The following is a 20,458-nucleotide window of genomic DNA, read 5'->3' as shown; positions in this document are numbered from 1 at the left end:
TTTTTAGAAAACATATTTGATGAATGATATTATATATATATATATATATATATATTCGAAATTGTTCGCATATTTATTAGTTGGTGAATAGTAGTTTCCATTAGGAATATCGTTGAAATAGAATTTTTAATTACTGTCGACTTTAGCATTATATTAGCTATGGTTTAATGATTTTTAGGTGTTAGTTTTGAAGTTTTTGCATTTTTAGCATATAATTAAACTCCATTAGAAATTCAACAAGTCAAAATTTAGAAAAAAATTTCAAACAATAAAAGTATGAGCTCCTATTTACAAAAGTAGTGTTGCTATTTTGCTATATTGTTGTATTCTTTCAAATACATATAGATTTGCGAAGTAAAAAAATTGTTTTTTATTTTAAAATTCCGCTAAAAGCATGCATACATTTAGTTGTTCACATAAATAATTGTACTTAATTGCTGTACTTTCAGAATATTTGCTCTTTATAGATTTATAGCACAAACATACATACATGTAGGTTAATTTATGAATTTTTTTTTAGTTCCATTTCTTTTTATTTTAATTTTTAATTTTGCTTAACTGCTTACTACTAATTAAATTTGTATTCCATTATTCTAATCATTAATATAGTTAAATACAATCAAGCCAGTGCTAACATTTCGTTGTAACTTATATTAAATTATGTTTTACAATTTCAGCAATTGTTCTGTTGCATATATATTTTTTTTTTATTAGAAAATCTTATTGGAAATTACATATTTAGTATTAATAATAACAGTTAATTACATTATATTAATTTTAATAATTTAATTGAATCTCATTATTGTCAATAGTTTTCGATTTATCAACTTTTTTGGTATAAGTTTGCTTGCATTCGTTTTTTTTTGTTCTCTGCACTTTCTTCACCACTATATTCATGTGACACGCATATACTTTGTCTTTTTAAGCATATATAACTTGATTTTTTTCACGAGTTAATACATTATTAATTGTTGTCTTATAAGAATTTTTAAGTTTCGTTTTATAATTCAACTTTATTTTTAATTAATTGTAATTTCTAAAAATAAATGCATTTGTTCGTTAAGAAGTTAGTGAAGTAAAAATGTTTTTTCGAAATTTGTTTTAAGGTTTTTTTCGCTGTCAATTTGATTTTAAATAATAAAAAAAAATAATTTGTATATAAAAATTGGAAAATATGAGTTTAGTATAATAAATTTATTGATTAAAATTCAAAATTATGTATATAAAAAATTTTAATATAAAAGAGTAATGAAATATAATAATAAATACAATAATAATAAAAATATAATAATAGTGAAAATATAAGATACTTAAATTTTATTTTTTATTATTAAATATAAAAATATAAAATTTTAAATTAATATTTTTTTGTATTCTTAATTTTTTTTTTGTTACACGTATTAATGTCGTATTGATTACATTTATAATGTGACTTTCATGTTTGATTTTTGTTGTACTTTTTGTAATCGCATAACGGCAGACAGTTAGGCCTGATTTATTTTATTTATTTTTGGATTTAATTTCTCTGCGATGAATTTACGATTTTTTAAAAATGTTGTTATGAGTAAAAACAATTTCTCATTGAATTATTTATAACAGCGAGAATATTGACAGTGAGCGATAGATTGTTACGTAGTTGATGAAAGTGCGTGAGATTGAGAGAATGAAAGCGGGAGAGAAGGAAATACTGAGATCGAAGGTGTGCAAAAACCAATTTTTTAGGAAAGCCCGTTAGCCAAACCTTGAGCCAATATCAAATAAGAGAAGTTATACAAAATTAAAGTACCTAAAAAATTGTGAGATAAATAAAAAGTTGGTTAATTTAAGGAAAAATTATAAAATGTAAGTATTTTGTAAAAGTGCCAATTAGCATTAGCAACTTTATTATATTTTTAATTCTCCAAAACATATAATAAGAGCACAGGGTTTTCGAACTTCGATAAAACAACATTTCGAACATTGAGAAGAATATTGCCTACATTTAGGATGTTTTCAAATATCGCAGAGTGTGACACATAATTTTATTATGACTTTGTATGTCAAATGATAGTTTCATTATCGCAATTGAAAAGGTTAATTCAATGAAATTGCTTGAAGATCTATAGTAAATATAGTTTAGTGTGAATAAAAAATTTCTCGTTAAAACATTGCCTACATTTAGGGCGATTTTAAAGATGAGAATATTCAAACGAATTAATGAAAAAAAACTAAAAAGATTTTTTTTACTTTAAAAAATATAAAATCTGTAAATTTTTCTGCTCTCAAACTACCATATGTCTAACCCCCACAAACTTCATCCATCACTAAATTTCAACTAAATCGCTCACCGTTCACCTGTCTGTACGCACTGTAAACATTTTTGAACGCTAACACTCATACTCCAATATGAATGGTTTTCGTTCGGTGGCATAAACCGGCGATATGGCTGTACCTGTTGGCAATGCATTGCCGACCGCCGTGTCGCCCGAAGCGTTCGGCAACGCCGCACTACCTTTGTTAGCATAATGCATTTGTGCTAGCAAAGCATAGTTATTACTAGCAATTGCTGAAGCGTTCGCGGTCAGTGCATATCTGTGATGTGTCGACGAGGAGGATGACGATGATGACGCCGATGCAGACGCGGATGCGGACGCTGTTGATGACGCGTACGCCGCATGTGTACCATCGGAATGACTGCTGCTGCCACCACTTGTGCCATAATAATTGAGCGCACTGATGAGTGGCACAGTGCCGCTGCTGCCACCGCTTGACGGTGAGGTGGGATAGTGAGCGGCAGTGTGTGTGCGTGTATGTGCGTTCGCTAACATTTGTTGACGCTGCTGGTATGCGCTTGCGCTGCTGCTGCCGCCGATATTTGTACGTTTCATGCTAAGTAGATAATCTGTTTGTAATGCTGCGCTGTTGGTGGACGCCGGTGATGGCAATTCAACAGTATTTGTTGTTTGCGTGCTACGCAGCGTAATGAACGTGTCGAAATTATCGGAAGATGACGCGTTGGAGGCTGTCGAATTGCGACGCGTATGATAGGCGGTGGTGGCATGTGCTGGTTGATGATGCTGCGGTTTAATAGGCTTAACATGTGTTGTTGTGGTGGGTAGCAGCAGCTGCTGCTGCTGTTGTTGTTGTTGATGGTACACCATAGATTGTGAGACGGACGAATTTGACGATGAGGATGTCGATAGTGATAGCGACGAGCTGACAGAGTTTGCTGATTTTTGTTGATGTTGTTGTTGTTGTGGTTGATAATGTCGACGCATGTTGTCCAACACGTAGCGATTTTTTGCATCACCGCATAGTGGCGCCATGCTTTGTCCCGGATTTCCGCCCTGTTTCTTGCCGTCAACGAATAATGCATTAGCAGCTGTTGATGGCGCTTGTTGTTGCGCTTGCAAATATATGTTCGCCTTTATGCTGTTACCAATATGTTGTTGGAATTTCGTAGGTGTTTTACTCCCTGATGCGGGTATCGTTATTAGTGCGGCGGCTGTGGTATTTTGTGTGACATCTTCGTTGTAAAAACCGTGTGAATGAACATCTTTCAATCCATCAGGCGCTGTGGCAAGATAAGAGTCATACGCACCAGAAGCATATGGCGAATTTTTGGTTGCTATTGGTGTTTTGAGCAAATTGGACGCGACACTTAACTGACGCTCATTGTCATGTTCCACCGCCGCCAAGGACAACGCATTCATTCCACTAAATGCCAATGCTTTATCTTGTTCTTGCCTACTTTTAGGCATTAAGCTAGCTGCTAATGGTTTAGGTGTTGTTACGATTTTATTTGTCAATGGCAATTTCATTTTATCTGCGTTCACGCCACACGCGCTCTCTTCCTGTGCCAGCACTGTAGTGTTCATATCGACATTGAAATTGTATAGTTGCCGCGCATAGGCAGCGGCGCGATTACCGCTTGTTGCTACATCTTTGTTACTTTGCTGTTCGCCGACTAAGAGTAATGCGCTGTGACGCAATTCGAAAGCGCTACCACCAGCTTTTCGGCCACGTGCAGCGCGTCTGAATGCGCTGCGCGCTACATAACCACCTTCCGCACCCTCGTCATCATATTCAATGCCATTAATGCCAATTGCTCCAACGCGCTCATCATCGTAACCAATTGAGTTCGCCTTACGTGTGTGCTGGCCGCTTTTCGCGCGATAGAAATGCTCTAAATAGCTTTCGTAATGTAAGTCTTTGTCATCCGGCTCTTTCGTGGCAGCGCCATCAATGTCTACATCTAGATAAAGGTCTTTTTGTTGTTGCTGTTGTTGTAAATGTTGATTGAGCGAACGATAGAAATGGCTTTCGGCTAGATTTTCATTATATGCCAACAAGAAATTGCGTTCATCAGCAGTTGTGCTCTGTTGTTCTTGCTGTGCTCGATACCAATCATTGGTGGCGCTTGCCTCGCGCTGCTGCTTCCTTCCTGTCGGATGACTTTCGCGTTGTTGTTGTAGTTGAAAATCTTTATCTTCTGCTTCGTTAACTAGTATACGTATGCTATCGTCTAAATTGGCTGCACGCCTGTAGTCAACTAACAACGCGGCATCGCCACTCGCGCCTAAACCTACAAAATCGTCATCGTTGGAGGTATTGAAGAAACAAGCAGCCACTTCGCTGTTGCTAGGCTCCTCCGCGGTTGCTAAGAGATCCGCAGAACCTTCTATAGCGAGTTTGTTGTAAAAATATTGTGACATTTTCGGATGTTCATAACGTAGACCCGCACTGCTGCTCGTATCATCTGCCAGAGAGGGCGTAATGGGCTCTGTGGCGCCAAGCGAGCTTACCGGGGTCGCTTGTTCTACTGCCAATGTGGGACCACTGAATACGGAGGCATAATCCGAGCTGCTAAGCGAGTCGGAGTAGCCGCGTTTTGCGATCGGCAGTGTGCCGATATTCTCATAATTGTTGCTGTTTACCGCTGGTGGCACAACTCTTTGTTCTCCGTTTGTTAATGATTTATGCGCCGCCGAGAGACTGCGTTTATGTGTGCGTCCACGCAGTGGCTTTGCGTAGCGCGGGGAGCTACACCTTTCACTTTCCCTAAGTTCACTGTTTTCCAATTGCCGTTGTCGCTGCAAACGTCCTGCCGCAACGCGTCCCACCGAATGCGCTGACTGTTTCGTGCTGCGCAGATTTTGATCGAAATTCTCCTCCAAGTAAGCATCGAGATAATGTAGATTTTTGGAGAGATCAATTTCAGACTTGTAACTCTTATAAATTGTGGTCTGCTGCCGACCACTTGCATTCGCGTTGAGCGCCGCACATTTCGACTCGTAACTGCTGATACGTGCGCGGTCGCCTATAAAGCGAAAGCTGTCATCCTTGGCCAGCGTGCTAAAACCATTACCGTTACCTGCATTATACTGATGCGCCGCGCTAGCTTGTTTGAAATTACGACATTTGTCGCGTAACTTTTGTAAACCTTGGCGCGTTTTTGCTTGCAGACGTTCGAAGTATGAATGCTTGCCGACAGCGCCACCAGGACTCACTAATGCAATGTTAAGGCGCGCGCTTGCGCTGACATCTAACGCGCTGTGTATGCTCTGCGTGCGATTCGGATAGCTGATTTTGAGTTTCTTCATTTGTGGCAGCGCGTTTAGATCGCTGATAGTATCGGCGCCGTTTGTTGCAATTACATGTGTTGAGGCTGGTAAACCACTCGCTGATTTGTGTATCTTACGCAACGAGAGGTTCTTGAAGACAAGTTTAGGTTTGATTTTGTTTGATTTAGCTGACGCACTTAGCGTCATTGCGGTGTTGGTGTTGACGAAATCTTGCCGCTCGAAACGACTTACTGGTATGCCATTCAAGTAATGTTGACGTGCAGTCTCCTTTGTTTGTTGTTTGATATTCGCATCCATCGCTCGCCTGGCGCTTGATGAGACGCTGCCCGCATCGAAGAGGCGCCGTATAGAACGCTCAGAGCGCTGACGTTTTTTCAGTGGCCGCTGTTGTTGTGAAGCGCTTGAAGCAGCGCGATTTCGCGCGCTCACATTCAAATGCTCTGCTTGTATGTCATCATCCAAGAAAATAGAGAATGGGTTTGTTATAACTGTACTGCTATCCGTTTCGTGTGTGTTTACTGCGAATGCGCGTTCCGTAGCGACGGCATCCAGCAGATAACCGCGTCCGTTGTATTCCGGTTCCTCAGCGCTGTTATCGCTCAGCAACTCCTCAAGACTATTCAATGATTTTGGCTTACTTACTACACTAGTTTGCTTATTATCTAATACAACTACAACACTACCATCAGCATCTGTCAATTGTACAGCAGTCTCACCACGTTTGCGCGGTGCATAGCAGTGCCATACACTAGCGCGCGTCTCGCTCATACCTAACAAAGCGTCACCTGTACATTCTAACACAATGCGTGCGTAACGATCTGGCGCCATAGCGCCATTATTCACTTGCCTATCAACTTCGGGCATGAACTGCCAACTGCATATATCTGTGTCTGAATGCACTTTGCGCAGGCGTCGCTCTACACTACATGCGAATGCGCGCATCTCTTTCAAAGAGTTCGATTGCTTGCGAAAGCAATAGAATGGATTATTTATGCTCAACCTTTGTAGCAATTCATCGCTGCCGGCGAGCAACGCTTCGTAATCGTTCACTTGTTCAGCGCGCCCAAGCATTTTCAGACTTTGCGGCAAACTGTCAAGTAGCGCTTTGGTGCGCAAGCGTCGCTGACTGTGACGCTGTTTCTGCTGTGCGCGCATACTATTCAACTTGTCGTCGGTGATGGCAATCGCATGCGGTTCGGTTATATTAAAAATTAACTGCTTACCGTTAGTGCCTGTAGCATGCGCTATTTTGAAATTTAAGGATGTATTACCGTTAACTGTACTACCACCACTACTTTGATTACCACTACTTTGATTACCACCACTGTTGGAAGTGCCGTTATTCGTCATGATAATATTTTTGCTAATTATTGTTTCATTTTCTTTGTGATTTATGTCAATTTCGCCATCTGCTGTTGCTGTTGTTGTTATAGTTTTTATTGTTGCGCTATTTGTGCTAGTGTTAGAAGTGTTTACACAGTTTAAGTCTATCTCTCTGTCCGTTTCCTTCTGTTTACGTTCATGATTTTCGTTCAAAATTGTGTCACACTTGTCAGCACTATTGTCATTAACACTAGCTTTGTCGCGCACTCCTTCGTTCGATGTGTCGTTGTCAGCTACGTCCGGACTTACTTTGGCGTCAGTGTCAGTGTCGCCTGCGTTCTCTGTTATTAATAAATTTCTTGTTGTTGTATTCAAATGCAACGTGTTTGGTTTACTGTTGCTGCAGCTGTTGTTGTTGTTGGTAGTGTTACAACTGCTACTATTACTGTTATTGTTATGTTTGTTATTGGGCAAATCGTTGTTATTACTACAACTAACGCTAACTAAATTATTTGTCATGGTTGTAGTTGTTGTTGTGGTGGTTGTTGCTATTGTTGTAGTAGTAGTAGTGACATTCGTATTACTATCAATATTATTGATATTATTATTCATATTATTATTGTTATTGTTAAATGTATGATTTATATTATTGATATTATTTTTATTATTTTCGTTAATTGCCTGCTAGACCCTAGTTGGCGGCTGTAAAATCATTGCAGCCATGCGTACCTTCATTGCCTCCGGTGATCCGTGTGCGGTTTGTAGATGATGATGTTGTTGCTGTTGTTGTTGTTGCGCTTGTTGATGATGCTGTTGCAATTGTTGTTGCTGTTGCTGTTGTTGGTGATGATGAAAACCAGCTGGTGTGGTATATATTGAATCACCCTGTGGACCACTAGTACTGTCCGAACGTGATTTCAAATCGGCTTTCTCACTGGCGGCATAACGTTGTTAGTGAAGAGAGAAAGGAAAATGTTGTTTAGTTTTTTTTTTTTTTTTAAATAACTAAATTACTATATAATTAAATGCAAATAGAGATAACAATTTATACGAGTGTAATGAGGGCCAATGAGAATTAACGACATTAAATAAGTCTAATATAAATAAATGTAAGTGAAAGAAGAATAAGTAGGGTCGCTGTAAGCCTAATAGCCTTTTCACACATTCATATTAATGGATCAATTAAAAATTTGAAACCAGTTTTTGCTCTTCACACTGCCGGTTACTCGATAACCGATCAGCTGTTATACATTTATGTTTTTACTTTTCACAGACGATGATAAGTTTCATCGGCTGATTGCTGTTTATTATTTATTTCCAGCAGCGACATCTACCGTCGTGTATCGTGAACAACAACTCACAGACAAACAACGTACATATAATTACAAATACGGACTTTGTTGACGAGTTGCATTTCATTTTCAAGTCGATTAAAATTCAATTAAAAATATATATAGAAAAATAACATTTATGTTTTGTCCGGTAAATCGATCTTAATCAGCATTTTAATCGAGCGGAGGCCGGTAAATTTATCAATTAGCTACTGTGTGTAAAGGCTATTATATATAATTGGGATTGGGTGCCGATAGTAATATTCCTGAATAATATCATTCGGGAATAATATGGATTTACGTTTTATAAATAAACTACTATTTTTTATGAAAAGTTGATACTGTATGTTCTCTTTGATAGAATAAATCATTTCTGTAGTGACCAAATTCCAAATTAATGTTAATGTTAAAATCTTCTAAGGCTCCTATCGTTACGAATTTGAGATATGTATTTCTGGTTAGTTCTGTAGATAACCGCTGGATATTTCGAAATAAGTTGACTCAAGTGTATGAACTACGTTAAAGAAATTGGTAGAAGATCCTGAATACATATGTTTTATCTTGAAGTAATTGCAAGTATACCATAACCGCATCTCAAATAATAAATCTGATTTGAAAAGATACCGACAAAAAGTACTTGTGGACTGCTGTGGATTTCTACTATTACTTATCAAAAACCATCTGCTATGAATACTATGATTTAGATTAATTATAGCTTAAATAACAAGTGTGAACATATGATGGATCATAAGAATATACCTTGCTATATATGTCAAATCAATTAACTTCTTGCTTTGCAAGCAACTATGGTTGAAATCAGGAAAAGATTAAGCTAAACATTAGTAAGGAGCAAAAACCATTTTCTACCAAAAATATGCTCCAATCAACAAACCGATGGCTTTTCTAACAACTCTCCCACTAAATTTTTGGAAACTACAACTCTCTAATGAGGTGAATTGATTAAATCAGCAAAATATTTTCAAAACAATAGCAAGCAAGCCACCCTCAAGCGAACGCAAAGTGGTCGAATTGCGTTAGTGTGGCTACTATAGAGTGGAAATATGTCAACGCTATATAACAAGCAACATTGTTAGAATGATGAATTGTAAATGAGCTCTTGGCTATGGTGAAAATGACAAAAGTGTCGACGGCGTTAGAATTTATTCATGACACACATACTCGTACATACAAACATATAAACGTGTGGGCATTGCTATCTTTTAGTGCGTGTAGTTGTGTTGTTTTCTTTAGCAAAAACTAAACCAATATCGATTGTTGTATATTATCAAGTAAATTGTTGTTGTCATTAAGTAGTCAGCGTAGGTTTTCGTAATAACAATTTTCGTAATGATTGTGTTGCGGTTGAAATACCAATGAGTTGGGGCAGAACACAGCGGATCCTTCACTCTAAAAATATACCCATTGTGCCCTAAGCACTATTTATGTAGCGAATTTGTAAGTGTACACTTGTAGTTATGTCTATAAATAATTTAGTAAGCATGATAATCCGTGTGTAGAATATATTTGCAGATTTGTTGAGGTAAAATTAGATTGAAATTGATTTAGCCTTTGGGGTTTGGGGGTTGACAAATATTAGTTATTAAAGTGACTGCATGTTACTACTATGATGGAAATGATGGAAAGAGATTACATTAAATATTGTTCTATGCATATAAATAGTAGACTACAATATTGGTGAAGAGTATCGTATTGGGATTTAAAATTGTATATTCTGTAGTCCTTCGACCAGTCGTATATTCTAATTTAATATTTTTGCTGGACAAAAAAGGGTCATAATTAAATATTTAAAGAGCAAAAAACAAATTCAGTGCAATTATAAATGACTTTTATATTCTGTCGGATTCCTTTATAATAAAGCATTGGCTGAAAGTCCTTATCTTACAGCTCAAGAAAATTTTAGTTCTTGCTTCAGTATATGCAATATTCAATATTACAACAGCAAAAGCACTTATGTATTTGACAATAATAGATTTCAATAGACCATAAAATATTCTGCAAAATATCCAAATCGGATAGTTTTCGGGTAAGTTTAGTCAGTCTCCGTGTTCTCCTGACGTAAAAATATTATTGGAACTAAAAACCAGCAATTGCGCTTCTCTAAATTGCCCAGAGGATTACTCGTGTGATGAGCGAGCAGTCTCGACACCTAAGTCGGCTCAATAACTGTCAGGACATTTAGCTAAAATTGTTTACCATAATTATCTTTATTGACCGATTTGTTCGAAAGCTCTAGGTTGTAATTGAAATGACTGCGGTTTTTCTCAAAAATTTATCATATATATAAGTGTAGAATGTTTTACACTTTCATCCTAAAGGTAGGCAACAGTCTTAAAAGAACCTTTAACTATTTTTTTACTGTATATGGGGCATATGAAAAGAAAACTATAGAAATACATATACTAACAGAAGTGGGATCAAAGAAATTTGTTTTATTTCTATATGTGCGATTCATTGAAAATATATTCCGAAATTACAAAAATGCCAATAAAAGTATGCAAAGATTTAGGGGTTATTAACTTGATTGAAGCTAATCCAGTTGAATGAAAAGATTATAGGTACTAGTGAGCGTTAGTTTGTTGGGAAATAATATCAAAATGACATCGTCATTTGAAGGTTAACATTATTCAAATCATTTAACATAATTATCGAAAGAAACTTTCTTCCTTGTTTCAAATCTATAAATCATTTATTAAATGCTTTATATTATTTGTTTTGAAAATTATGTTATATATCTCTACACGCTTTGAGTAGAAATATTTATATTTAAACATACATATACCATGCATCCAGCATGCCATAGCGTGGTTGAACCAACTTTGTTGCTACACCCTAAACGGTAAGTAAAATTCGAAATGGCAAATGTTGCAACAAAATGGCATAACAGCAACGGATGAAAGGCTATGAATACATACATATATATGTACATAAATAATAAATATATGCAATATTGCGCAATGTTGCAAGCTTACCTGTCTTTATCTGATGATTTATAGCCGGAACTACCTGTAAGCAGAAATAAAAAGGTGAGTGAAAAGTGCCAAAAAATATGGAAAATTTTAAAATGCAAAATCGAAAGAGCGCAGAGCAAATGGTAGAAAGAAACAAGTAAATATTTTTTTTATTATTGAAATTTGCATAGAGAATCAACGTGTTAGTTTTGTGGGAAAAGTATTTTTGTACAACCGCGTGTGTGTTTATATATATTAGGGCTGTTCTTTTGTGGTATCTGCTTTTAAATCGGTAATACTTTGGTTAAAATAATTCCACGATAGAGGGAAAACGAAGCTGGAAGGAAGCTTGATTTATATGGAGTCAATGGCTGTCACATAGGTATTAGATGGGTTATGACATTACAACAACAATATTTCACATAAAATATTAAAATAGTATTGAGGTTTTGGAAATCAGTTGTAATACTTTTTATTTAAAAAATCAGTCTAATACACGTTTTTTATACATTTTACCTTTAGCTAATAATTATTAATTTATTTATAATATTTACATGTTTATCATTGGAAAAAAATTCCATAGGACCACCCTAATATACTTATTACAAACCTTTTACGGTGCAAAAACATTTTTTCTGAAAAAATTGTAAAAATTAGTAGTTATCTGTCGTTGACTTACTGCTCACCCTCTGTGTGTGCAATTTCATGTGTATAGGCTAACGTGCGCACACCCTTGATGATAGATTAGTGCAGCGCAGTCAGCTATGTTGGAAAAATTTTGAGCACCACAGCTGATGCTCAGTGTACATACACACATACATATGCTATATATGTATATATATTTCTTACACATACAAACACGTACATACTTGCGCTTGCATAACAAATGTTAGGCGATGGTATTTGAACGGAAGCATATACATTTTGGCACATGTTTTAGCAGCTCCGTTTTGAGATGTGGCGTGGCACGTATTCTTTGCTAAAGTGAGGTAGTTATTGCGCACATTTTTTGGTGGGTAAATTAAATTCGACAGGCGCAACAACGTGTGGCAGTCAGAAGTAGACTTCAAATACAATGCCTATAGGTTTTTATATACATACATACATATAAACACACAAACGTGTAGTTGTAAAATTTTCACTGATACTCTTTGTAGCTTTGAGGCCTTAGCTGTTTTGTCGAAACGCCATTGGCAAATTGACAACTTGATTGACAGCTAAGGAATTAGTGTTGCCACTTCGATCGATATAGCAGGCAGAACACAAGGGACTCAAAATTATAGGCAGTCTTGAAGCACAGACAAGAACTTAATCTACTTTCGGTTTAAGTGCCCATGCAATAAAAAACAATCAAAATGTAAAGAAAGGCTAAGTTTGAGTGCAACCTAATGTTTATACTCTTGCAATTTATTGATATAGTTTTATTAAGATAACACACAATTTGACCTATATATTCGGCATAAAGTTCAATAGAATAACTAAAATCCTCATATATAGTATATGAGGGCTGAGGTAATTCCTGAACCGATTTCACTTATTTTCACCACCAACATACCAATTTGTCCGGATTTCACTGTCCGGTACTGTATATCACATTTTAACCGATTTATAAGGTATTAAGCCCATCGTAGTTTTGGAAACCCCAATATTAGGTATATGGGAGCTAGGGGAAGTTAGAACCCGATTTCTAAACATTTTTGTTACAGCAACACACAATTAAAAAAAAAAGATTCCGTCTGAATTAAATTGAGATATCTGAGATACTTCGCGACATTTTCGGTGAAAAATTACCCTAAGGGACTGATTTCCTCATATTCGATTCCGCTATCTTTATTGGTTCCTTATTATAAAGTGAAGGAATCATTGGGAATTCAAAATTGGGTTATATCGAAAGTAGTTGTGTTTGTGAACTGATTCACCCATATTCCCATACGTGTGATCAGGGCGTTAAGAAAATATTCTTTACCGAATATCATTGAAATCGCTCGAGCAGTTCCTGAGATATCGTTTTTGACCCATAACACGGTGGTTCCTCCCATACGACAAAAATAAAAAAGTCTATGTTTATATATTGGGCTTGTAGCTAAGTAAATAGTTGCATATGCCATCAAATTTATGTATTTTGAGTTTGTTTTGATTATTTCTAACGGAACTTCTTGAGTGAAAGCAACATATGTACGGCCTTGCACAGAAGTAAATAGTTGACAAAAATAAAAGCGAAAGCAACGTGTACATTCAACTGCAAAAGTTTAATTCAAAAAAGTGTCTAAATAAAAATACTGAAAATGGAAATTAAAGTTTTTAAATTGTGCTGTTGTTTTTAGAATAACAAATTTTAATGAAGTGTCTTTTTGATTCAGTTTTGTTGTTCTTCGTTAAATGTATTTGAAGATTTTGTAACTTTGTCAAACGAATGGAGTGGCCGGATTAGTGTGTAAATGTTGATTTAAATTTCTTATCGTAGGAACGTCTCATCAAATCATATTTTCTCGCTCCAATATTTTTGAAATTTGGTGCTCCAAAAATGGATCAAATACGACTTTTAGGAAGTTTTTGAAGATATAGTCAGAAAAACAGGTTTTAATGGTGACGAACACCCGTTTGATGATGTACTGAAATGTGTAAAATATTTATGCAGACGCATTGGGGTGATGTGGAAACAAAACCATCGCGTAAAGTCAGACGTGTTAAGAATCTACTCGGATTGGCTCTCTTACAAAGAGGTTGTTACCTTAAGTCTCGAAACTCTATCTTTGCCATCTGAAAAAGAAGAAGCAAAAGCGAGTAAACGTGGTCGCCCAACTGCTGATTTCTCTGCATGCTCCAAACGGACTAAGCAACGTAGAATAGCAAAATTAGCAGAAAATAAGTCCGTAGCGGATACCTTACGTGAAGTACATTTGGAATCAAATCCACTTTTTCAGGAAGTAAATGACACCGAAGTTCTTTCACTAATAATTGATACAAACTTAACAAAACATCAGTACTTAAAAATCAGTGATTTTATAAACTCTACACTTTCGTACAAAGATTTGCTCAGCTATAAAAAGGTTTTAAGTGAAAAGAAAAAAAGTTATCCAGATGCAGAATCGGTTAGCGTGAGTGAATCACAGGCTGAAGTGGAGCTACAAAGTTTACTTGATCATACAGCTTTACGTATATTAGATCTCCAAACTGAAGTGTTGAACGTCATACCCGATGTAAATATAAGCAATCTTGTTTTGATAGGCAAGTGGGGATTCGATGGTAGCTCCGGATACAGTGAATATAAACAACGTGTTAGTAACAATACTCTACAAGACAATAGTTTATTTGTAACATCCTATGTGCCCCTTAAATTAGTTACTAAATCTTCGACACTACAAGATACTAAAGTTATATGGAAAAATCCTCGACCATCGTCCACTCGATACTGCAGACCAATACCTTTTAGTTTCAAAAAAGAGACAACAGAAGTTTGCATTGAAGAGAGGAATTATTTCACGAAGAAAATTGATATGTTAAAGTGCACAGAATATTTAAGATCTGGACAGAAAATAAACGTCGAACACAAATTGCAACTGACTATGGTTGATGGATAAATATGCAATGCACTAAGTCAAACATCATCTGCTTACATATGCCAAGCCAAACCAAAAGAGATGAACAATATAGATAAATGTCTACAAAAAGCCGTCCACAAAGAACATTATGAGTTTGGTTATCACCTTTACATTCATATATTCGATTTTTTGAATATTTCATTGATGTATCGTATAGACTAGATATAAAAAAATGGCAAATTAGGTCGGCAGAAGATAAAACTCAATTCATGGGAAAAAAAATTCAGGCTAGAAATAAGTTTAGATCAGAAATGGGTTTAATAGTGGACATGCCAAAAATAGGAGGTAGTGGGACGTCAAACGATGACAACACGGCTAGACGCTTTTTTATACTCTCGCAACAAAAGTTGCTAAAGAGAGTATTATAGTTTTGTTCACATAACGTTTGTTCGTAACACCTAAAACTAAAACAGAGAGATATAGAGTTATATATACCAAAATGATCAGGGTGACGAGTAGATTTGAAATCCTGCCCGTCTGTGCAAACTGTAACTTGAGTAAAAATTAAGATATCTTGACGAAACTTGGCACAAATATTCCTTGGCACCATAAGAAGATCAAGTTCGAAAATGGGCAGAATCGGACCATTGCCACGCCCACAAAATGGCGAAAATCAAAAACACATAAAGTGTCATAACTAAGCCATAAATGAAGATATGAAAGTAAAATTTGGATTAAAGGATCGCACTAGGAGGGGGCATATTTGGATGTAATTTTTTTGGGGAAGTGGGCGTGGCAGAAGGGAGCTGTACTCAGATTTTTTTACAAAATGGAAAATGGGCGTGGCATCGCCCACTTATGGGTCAAAAACCATATCTCAGGAACTACTAGACCGATTCGAATGAAATTCGGTATATAATATTTTCTTGACACCCTGATAACACGGACAAAAAACACGGCGAAATCGGTTCACAACCACTACTACTTTCCTTATAACTCAATTTTGAAATCCATCTTATTCCTTCACTTTATAATGTAAACATAAGGAACCAATGAAGATAACGGAATAAAACTTTACTCAATTAGTGCATATCATCTCTGGCTTCACTTGTGAAAAAATTGTCGAAAACGGACCATAACTTTTCAAGGCCCGAACATGTTGAACTCAGCGCCTAAGGATAAATTTTAACCGAAAATATGGGTAAATCTCTCAGATATCTCAATTTAATTCAGAGGGAATTGTTTTCTTCTAATAGTGCGTCTCTGTTCCAAAAATTATTAAAATCGGGTCATAAAATTTCCATATACCTCATTGTAGGTTTTTCAAAAGTATCTTCTCCTAGCTTCCATATACCTAATTATAGGTTTTTCAAAAATACGCTGAGCTTTATTCCGCATGTATATATTGGTTAAATTTCTTCAATAAATTGCGAGAGTATAAAATGTACGGTTGCACCCGAACTTAGCCTTTCCTCACTTGTTAATAATGCTGTTTTGGCTTCTCAAATAACGGGCGTTGACGAAGAGCTCATACTAAGATATGCAGCATTACTGCAAGCTATGTCATCAGGATATAAAATAAACGCGGACAAATTTAAGGAATTCGCACTTGAAACTGCTAAAGGGCTTGTAGAGAAGTACCCTAGGTTCTATCTTCCACCTTCAGTTCACAAGATCCTAGTGCATGGTTCCGTAGGATCCATTCCATTGGAGAACTATCAGAGGAAGCTGCGGAAGCCAAAAACAAGTATATTAAGGGTACAGGTATACGAGGAAAACTTCTCGAATTGCAACAAATACGGATTTACTTAATATGTTATTGTTGAGCTCAGATCCATTTATTACAGGTCAACGAAAATTGCCATGCAAAAAGAAAAGCGCATTATTAAAATCTACAATAGAATTGTAGAAAGACTAATTACTTAAAGGAATTTTTTTTGAAATTTACAACGTCCTTATTTTTCTTCCAAATTAATAAAATTTTATTTGAACTGCAAAAAATAAATGGTTTAATTTTATAAAATTAAATGGCACATCTGTTTTTCTTTCTATTTATTAATAATAAATCCGGGAATTGGAACAAAATTTATCACATGCTCAGGTATTTTAAAGTTAGAATTATATATGTAGAATATGAAAAGTTGGCGTTATACAATTGCGATTTTTTCAGAATATCGGACTTGCATGAACAGCAATATGCTGTGTATATTGCAGGTCAGTATCTCTATTCTAACAATTTTTGTCGCTGTCCTTCATACAAATGGAACCACTGTGCGACGCCACATCAATTTTCCATTATTTAAAAAATTCGGAGTGCAGCTTCCTTCTGCCATTTCTTCTGTTAAATTTAGTGTTTCTGATTTTTTCCTTTACTAAGTTAACGCACTTTAAGTAATTTTCAACCTAACGTTTGTATGAGAGGTGGGCGTGGTTATTATCATATTTCAACTATTTTCATGGTGTGTGATGGGGTAAGTAAGGGAAACTGCAGAAGGGTTTGATTTATATAGCTTCATTGGTTTGCGATATAATATACGATTGCTGCTATATATATTTCTGGCATTCTGACATTTCCATTGGAAAGTTTGACATTTTTTAGCATAACATCACTCAGAACGTTTTGTCATTTAATCGTGAATTGTTTTATTTACAGGGAATTAAAAAATTCATCTCGGCCAAAAAATGGAATTAACTCGTGAACATTTTCGTGCGATCATTTTTCACAACTTTCGACGTGGATTATCGCGACAAGAGTGCATCGATGAACTAAAATCTTTGTATAGCTATGAAACACCATCCTATAGCACTGTGAAAAACTGGTACAACGAATTCAATCGTGGCTGACGCTCGCTCAAAGACGAATTCCGTGAAGGTCGTCGAAAAACAGCCGTTGTGCCAGAAAACATCGATGCCGTACGTGAACTGATAATGCAAGACCGTCATGTAACATACCTTCAGATAGAGGCATGCCTATGCATTTCTCCCATCAGCATACATTCGATATTGCATGAACACCTGGCCGTAAAAATGGTTTGTTATCGTTGGATCCCGCACATTCCTATTTTCATTATTAGGCCAGAAATATATATAGCACCCCTCGTATATATAATGACTAAACAAGGTTTTATGAAGGATAAAGAAACTTATTTTATTTACAGTTTAAGGTATCGGCTATAAGATATGCTTTATCTGAACTATATAGGCTATCATTTTGATAAGCAATTAAACACTTCCAACAGTTTGTGGCAGCTTGTCACTACAATGCGGTCAATGAACGTGCAACGCTGCAGCGCCAACCGCTGCAATGGTCGTCTTGGCGTGTGCGATAAGAGCGAAAGAAATTGACATAGTGGCTGGACGTTACAACGTGCGACAATGCCGATGATAGGAGTACCGACGACGTCGACGACGATGAGCGGAAACGGAAATGGCGAATGACGGTATGGCGAATGGCTGCAGCATAGCCGCAAGCGAAAGCGGAAACGCGCTGACGACGGCAACAATACGACGCAGCTGGACGGAGGTGACATAAGGAAGTGCAATGGCAACAGCAACAACAAATAGCTAACGAGCCTGCCAGTTGTGTTATAGCGACTACAAAAGCACCATAAACTCGCACTGGCACTGATAGCACGGCACAGCAAGTGGTGGACGCGAATGACCGGACGTTGGGCGTGAGCGCAATTTTTCGCTGCCTATTTACTAGCTGCGGGCAATCTTCCTTTTATTTAATGTCACTGAAGAGGCATTAATGAAAATTTTATAGCACAATGCATTGTTTCTGCCGCTTTTGTTGGGGACATTTTTGTTGTTTTTTATTAAATTTTATTTTATTTATTTTCGATTTTTTTGTTATTATTTTTCAATTTTGCTTTTATAAATTTTGAAGCTGCACAAATAATTCGCGCGGATGTGTGTGTGTGTGGCACAAAGGCAGTAAAGCGTGTCTGTGCGAGAATTGCTGGCGCATATAGCATACACCAAAGGTTACTGTGAAATAAAAGTTTAGTTACAGAAAAAGTTAATATTTTTTTAAACAAATTTTCGCGTTCACATTTAGTAGATTTTTGTTGTTATTTCGCTTTTGTAATGCTTTTGCTTTTCCTTTCAAATATCAGTATTTTGTATTTTTTTGCTAGTATTGTTGTTGTTTTCGCGTTGTTTTTGTAATTAACGCCAGCATAACCGGAGGCAGTGCAAATGGCAGTAAAAGCAAAGTACCGGAAAAATAACGGGCGAAAAATGTGCGGCTAGCGAGCGAACGAGTGAGCGAAATCAGCATAACGGTTTGCATAAGTTGATTTGGTTGCTGTTATTGTTATTGCTTTTGCTGCTATTGCATATACATATATCTAACTGTTTAAATGCGAGTAGCGTGCTTTAAGGTTGCGCTTGCCACTGGTTGGCTGCTTGTTATTTTACAATAAAAACGCTTGTTGTTGTTGCTTTTGTTTTTGCCTTTAGCCCCATCGTGGCAGTAATTAATAAAACGTATTTGTGTTGTTAATTGTTTGTGCTAATGTTAATTTCGTTATTCGCATTTTTTCGCTTTACATACACACAATGATGGTTGTTGTTGTTTTTGTTGCTTTTGTTTTACTCATTCTGCATTTTCATTCAGCATTCATTTACATTCAGCCAAACCTTTCACATTCATTACCAACATTGCTATGCATTTTCGAATGCCATTTCGAATGGTGCTGAATTACATTTGATTTCTCTCTTTTGCACCCTTTACAAACAGCTTTCACCGTTTACAAACAGTTCATTAATAAATAAATGAGCAAAAATGGGGAAAAAGGTAAATAAATAAAGGAAACAACAAGCGCAAACTGTAATCAACAGAGTGCCTCCCCGTTGGCGAGTGCAAACTTGAAAACTTTTAATAAATGATTGCTGTAAATTGTGTGTTGCCAACAACAAAAATTTTGATTGCTTATTGAAAGCTAAATTCTCCATGAATACGTATTTAAAAAAAAAAATATCATATTTACTATTAATATATTATATATTTAAACTTTAATATGATTCAGCATTATATAAAACCAATGCCAATGAATATTTGCATCTCAAGAGCTCCGAAACCATGGAACTTAGCATTCGTATTGGAGCTCTAAATGAACATTTACTTTATAGAGCCATAACAATTTTCAATGTTTCACCCCAGAAAAATATATAATGGTATATTTGAAGGGTTAATGTATTAAAATGACTTGAACGGATGCACATTGGGACGCAATCGATTTCGAAGGTGGCCCCATGATGTCCAGAGCATGCACTTTCTCCTTATTTCCTTTGTCAAAGCTCTTTACTATATTGCGATTTTCCACTAAATCCTTCAACTCTGTTTTGTTAATAGACCTAAGGTTAGGTTTGATGGCTATTCTCCACAAGAGGAGGAATACACTATATACCAGACTATAAGGACAGTACTTTGTAAAGTCAGAAAAAACCCTAATTAGATATTAAGACTCGACAAGCGCCGTGAACCAATTCTGTATAGGTTGTTTCTTCTAAATTCGCGAGGATTTTCACAAAAGTGGGATCCAAGGAATTTTATTCTCTATCTCACATAGATGGAAAATTTCATAAGTTGGGATGATCTCACCTCGTATTTTTTCAGTACATTTCTGTAGCTAGCATTGAGCGCGACATCTTACGCGATTCTTGTTCCAATTCCGATAGTTAAGACTGACGTGTGACCAGGCACCCAAGCTAGTCTATTTGTG

The 20,458-nt window shown here is 36.2% G+C and overlaps 1 protein-coding gene across 9 annotated transcripts in view; it reads right to left on the bottom strand.

The window, feature by feature from the left end:
- LOC105217589 (kin of IRRE-like protein 2) overlaps positions 1 to 20,458 on the bottom strand; it is a 392,862-nt gene that overhangs the window by 49,919 nt on the left and 322,485 nt on the right. For all 9 annotated transcript variants that reach the window (XM_054225738.1, XM_054225739.1, XM_054225740.1 and 6 more), the window contains 2 exons: positions 11,209 to 11,242; positions 7,617 to 7,821 (listed from right to left, as the gene is read on the bottom strand). In XM_054225738.1, the coding sequence (XP_054081713.1) occupies positions 7,617 to 7,821; positions 11,209 to 11,242 (239 nt within the window). The remainder of the gene's footprint in view (positions 1 to 7,616; positions 7,822 to 11,208; positions 11,243 to 20,458) is intronic.

Source organism: Zeugodacus cucurbitae, chromosome 2, assembly GCF_028554725.1.
Source record: "Zeugodacus cucurbitae isolate PBARC_wt_2022May chromosome 2, idZeuCucr1.2, whole genome shotgun sequence".
NCBI lineage: Eukaryota > Metazoa > Arthropoda > Insecta > Diptera > Tephritidae > Zeugodacus > Zeugodacus cucurbitae.
This window is presented reverse-complemented; position numbering and strand designations above follow the sequence as displayed.